Raw genomic sequence first — 3,947 nt, 5'->3', positions numbered from 1 at the left:
AATCAGCGTCCCTGACAAACTGCCTCCCCTGGAGCACACACAGCTCAGCCCAGCGTTTCCAGAATACAGATTTTTCCCAATCAGTGTATCAGAACCTCTCCAGGACAGGCTCCTGGAACATAGCAAAGTTGGCTGTGAACCTACTGCTTTCATTTGGCTTATACCCCACTGTCAGTTTAAAGGAGTACAAACCTGGATACCACCAGCAATACTAAAATAAAGAGGTTTCAAGTAGAAAGATTTAATTCATGATTTGTACATTGGCAGGAATGAACTGAAGAACATTATGGGAACTCTCCCAGTGTTGCAGGGACTTGTCCCCCTGACAAAGTTGGGAAAACTGACCCCAGATCTGGCACTAATGGCTTTTCCCCCCACTTCTCAACTGCATCAGATCTCAATGTCTGATGTCCCCCAGCAGCTCTGAGCTTCCCTTAAAGCTCCACTGAACACATTCTTTTCTGCTGCCACTGCTTACAGCCAGAACAGAAGTGCCTCTGCCCATCCCCTGAATTTTCAGCTCTCCACTCACAGCCCTCTTTGTCCTGGCACGAGGGGACAGCAGCTGACTTGCTGTGCTGGGAAGCAGGATGAGCTCAGCGTGCCCATGGATCTGGACAGGATGAGGATGTGATCTTAGGGCTGCTGAAAGGTCCAAACCTCTCCCCACTGCAGTCTTTTTAGGGTGGCAATCACTCAACACCTCAAAAACTTTGTAACAACCTGGAGGACAGGGCTGGCATCAATGTCTCAGGGCAACACAGATGGAACTGGTGAAGGAATTGCTTGGCCAAAACAACAGTGCAGAATAACAGCCAAAAAAATGAAATTACCATTGGTAACAGCCCAGATTACTCCCCCACCACTGGTGGGTTCTTTCAGACCTACCAGGAATTCACTTTGCCTTATAATATTCAGGGAGCACAGAAGCATGAAATTTGATTTCTTTCTTCTGAAGATGCTGGAGATTATTTTAATTCTAATTTGGTATCGCTAAAAGAAAGCTCTTATTCAGTGGTTTAATATAATGTCTTTTAGTGTCTGTTGCAGCAATACAATCTCTATCTTTCCTATAAATGTACTAATCTCACCAAAGAATATAATTTGAACAGTAGAATGAAGTGGAATAAAAATATGCAGCAGCAAGCAAATGTCCTTTTCAAACAGGAGACTGCTCTGAGCTATGTGCACTCTGTTCCATCAGATTAGACAGAGCAACAATTTCAATCTCAGCCCCAGTGATCAGTATGAGGAGCAGAAAATGTTCTTCCACCCTTCCCCGAACTCAGTATGAGCAGGTGCACAGTGGAGAGAGGCAGAAGCAAAAGCAGCCAGCAGGGGAGGTGAGATGCATCAGAGAGGGGACAGCAGATAAAGCGGGAAGCGTTGGGGACCTGCCTTGGCAGAGAGAGCCAGACACACAGAGAACTGATTCACTGGGTTAAAAACAAACACAAAAGCAGCAGAACATACAGTGGACAACACATCCAGAAGAGTTACAGATTTATTGCCTGCTTGAAACACATTTCTAGGGGGCTAACAGGCCAAATTATTTCTGCTGGAACTCAACATTAATTAAGAAATACTTCAACTGCATTAGAACATGCAAAAGAAATACCACTATTGCCAGTGAAATGATGAAAAAATTAGGTGAACACTGGTGGCATGGTAAATAAAAGCAGAATCACTCCCTGACTGGTGTCTGGAACTAGAAACACTCTCCCAACAATGATGGAAGATGAAATGACTGAAAAAACACTGCACTTCAAGTACCCCCATGTCTTCCACAGCAGGGTGAGACCACCCCAGGCATGGGGACTAAAGCCAGTATTTTATAAAAATCAATTTTAAAGTACAACAGCTTCATTTCCACCTGGCAAGTAACTGCTGTGAGCATATCAGTACTGCCCACAGAAGATTAATCAGTAGTTAAAAACCTACACAATAAAGGATTGTTTGGTTTTGGCTTTTGTCCCCTTAAAATAAGACTTCACTGTTCTTACAGGGAGAACACTTTGGGCTGTAACTGTCTTGCCTCTAGAGAAATTAAAAGAAAGAAGTTAAGAAATGCTTGAGCAAAGCAGACAAAGACAGTACTTTTTGCTCATTTAAAGAAAAATCTTATTTTAGGACAATTAACCTTTGGAAAAAGGTTCTTTCAGGAAACACTTCCTATTGCAATATGACCAGAATGTACTACATTCAGAGTAATGCTTTCCCTTCACGAGGAGCAAAGTTGTCTGTCTTCATCACGACTTCTCAGGTTTTTCTTCTGATTTCTCATTTATCAGATCTTTAAATCCCAATTTTTCCAGTGGTTCATTAGCCATAAGTTGCCTAAGTAAAAAAGAAGAAAACAACAAAACACATTTTAGAGAACACAGCCTCTCTCTTGGTTAGAGAGCAGCAGCATTTTCTACTTCATTTACTATTATTTACCCTGAACAGATCCAAGATACCTATACAGAGTGACTGCTGTTTGACAAGACCTCAGAATATTCAGTTGAAGGAAAGCAACACTCAGCAATTATTTTTCTTCCTTTACAGTGGTTTTCTAATTAAATATGTTGTTTCCCCATTTTAGATACTGCGTAAGAGTTTAGTCAGAAACTGACCTGACTCCTGGTTATCTTTAATTACTGCATTGCACAAGAGCTTCCCAAAATTCTACCAATGCCATTGACATTTTCAAGAGACTCTGGTTTAGAACAGCGTTTGTTGTGCCCTTAGGCTTTGCTGTAGCGATTTTCAAACTCATTTTTGATTTGCAGTGTACTTTCCCTCGATAAAGGGAAATCTGTAAATTTTTCAAAGTTCCCCGACTCAGCCTCGTACAGGAAGCAATGCAAAGCAATGCATGGATGGAAACATCCCTGGAAAACCAATCACCAACACTTTCTTCACTTGAACTGACACACAAAAGCTTTTAACTTGCCTGCTTGAAACATACTGCTAAGGAGCTAACAGGCCAAATTATTTCCACTTGAACTCAGCATTAATTAAGACTCAATTGCGTTAGTGTATGCAAAAATACCACTGGCTCTGAAAATTCATTGCTAGGTTATACACAACGCTTGTAGGCATCTTGAACACAGCTCTTTCTGAGAAAGCCATGCACAAGGTGCGCAAAGGATGGGCTACAAAAAAAGTTTAAGTTGTAACCACGGCTGTAAACGAACAAAAAAAAGCTTCACAGCGGGCGTAGCGGGAGCCACAAGGCAGGGGTTAGAGATGCTAACACGCAGCATGTTTGCTTTATGGACGGAAAGCGCGGCGGGAGCGCGGCCCCGCTCCCCCTGGGGCCCGCGGGGCGCGGCCGCCGTCCCGCACTCGCCTGTCCATGCGGCACTCCAGGTAGGCCATGGCGCTCTGCCGGCAGGCCGCGCTCTCGTAGCCGCTGCGGCGCAGACACTCCATGAAGCGCTCCTTGAAGGCGCTGCACTCGCCTGGAACACACACACCGCGAGGGCCGCGCTAGGCCGCGCCCGGCCCGGCGGGACAGGCCCGGCGGGACAGGCCCGGCGCTAGGCCGCGCTACCGCACCGAAGTGATCCAGCGGGAACGCGCCCTTGTCCGGCGGCCGCGGCGCGAAGCTCTTGCTGCTGAAGTTCATGGCGGTGGACATGTCGGTGCCGGGGCTGGGGTCGCTCTCTGGAAACTCTCGGGTCGCTCCCGGTTCCTCCCGGTTCCTCCCGGTCCCTCCCGGTCCCTCCCGGTCGCTCCCGGTCCCTCCGCCCGTTCCCGCCGCCAGGGGGAGCCGCGCGCCTGGAGCGCAGGGTCACGTGACCGTGAGCGCGCGTTGCTATGGCAGCCGGAGCGCGCCGCTCGTCGCCATGGAGACGGCGCCGGCGCCATGTTGGGCCCGGCGCGGAGCGGGAGCGCCGCTGCCGTCCCTGCGCCCGGGGCTCCGGCAGCCTCCGTCGGCAATTAACCGATTGCTCCTCACA

The 3,947-nt window shown here is 47.7% G+C and overlaps 1 protein-coding gene across 1 annotated transcript; it reads right to left on the bottom strand.

Moving 5' to 3' along the window:
- Positions 1 to 221: 221 nt before the first annotated feature.
- Positions 222 to 3,724, bottom strand: COX19 (cytochrome c oxidase assembly factor COX19). Its single transcript, XM_021539711.3, has 3 exons — positions 3,544 to 3,724; positions 3,335 to 3,446; positions 222 to 2,337 (listed from the first exon to the last, which is right to left on the bottom strand). The coding sequence occupies exons 1-3, from the start codon at positions 3,623 to 3,625 to the stop codon at positions 2,250 to 2,252; spliced, it is 282 nt and encodes a 93-aa protein (XP_021395386.1). The 5' UTR covers positions 3,626 to 3,724; the 3' UTR covers positions 222 to 2,249.
- Positions 3,725 to 3,947: the final 223 nt, after the last annotated feature.

Source organism: Lonchura striata, chromosome 14 (genome assembly GCF_050655825.1).
Source record: "Lonchura striata isolate lonStrDom1 chromosome 14, ASM5065582v1, whole genome shotgun sequence".
In the NCBI taxonomy this organism is placed as follows: domain Eukaryota; kingdom Metazoa; phylum Chordata; class Aves; order Passeriformes; family Estrildidae; genus Lonchura; species Lonchura striata.
The sequence above is the reverse complement of the archived record's forward strand: the minus strand, read 5'-3'. Positions and strand labels throughout refer to the sequence as shown.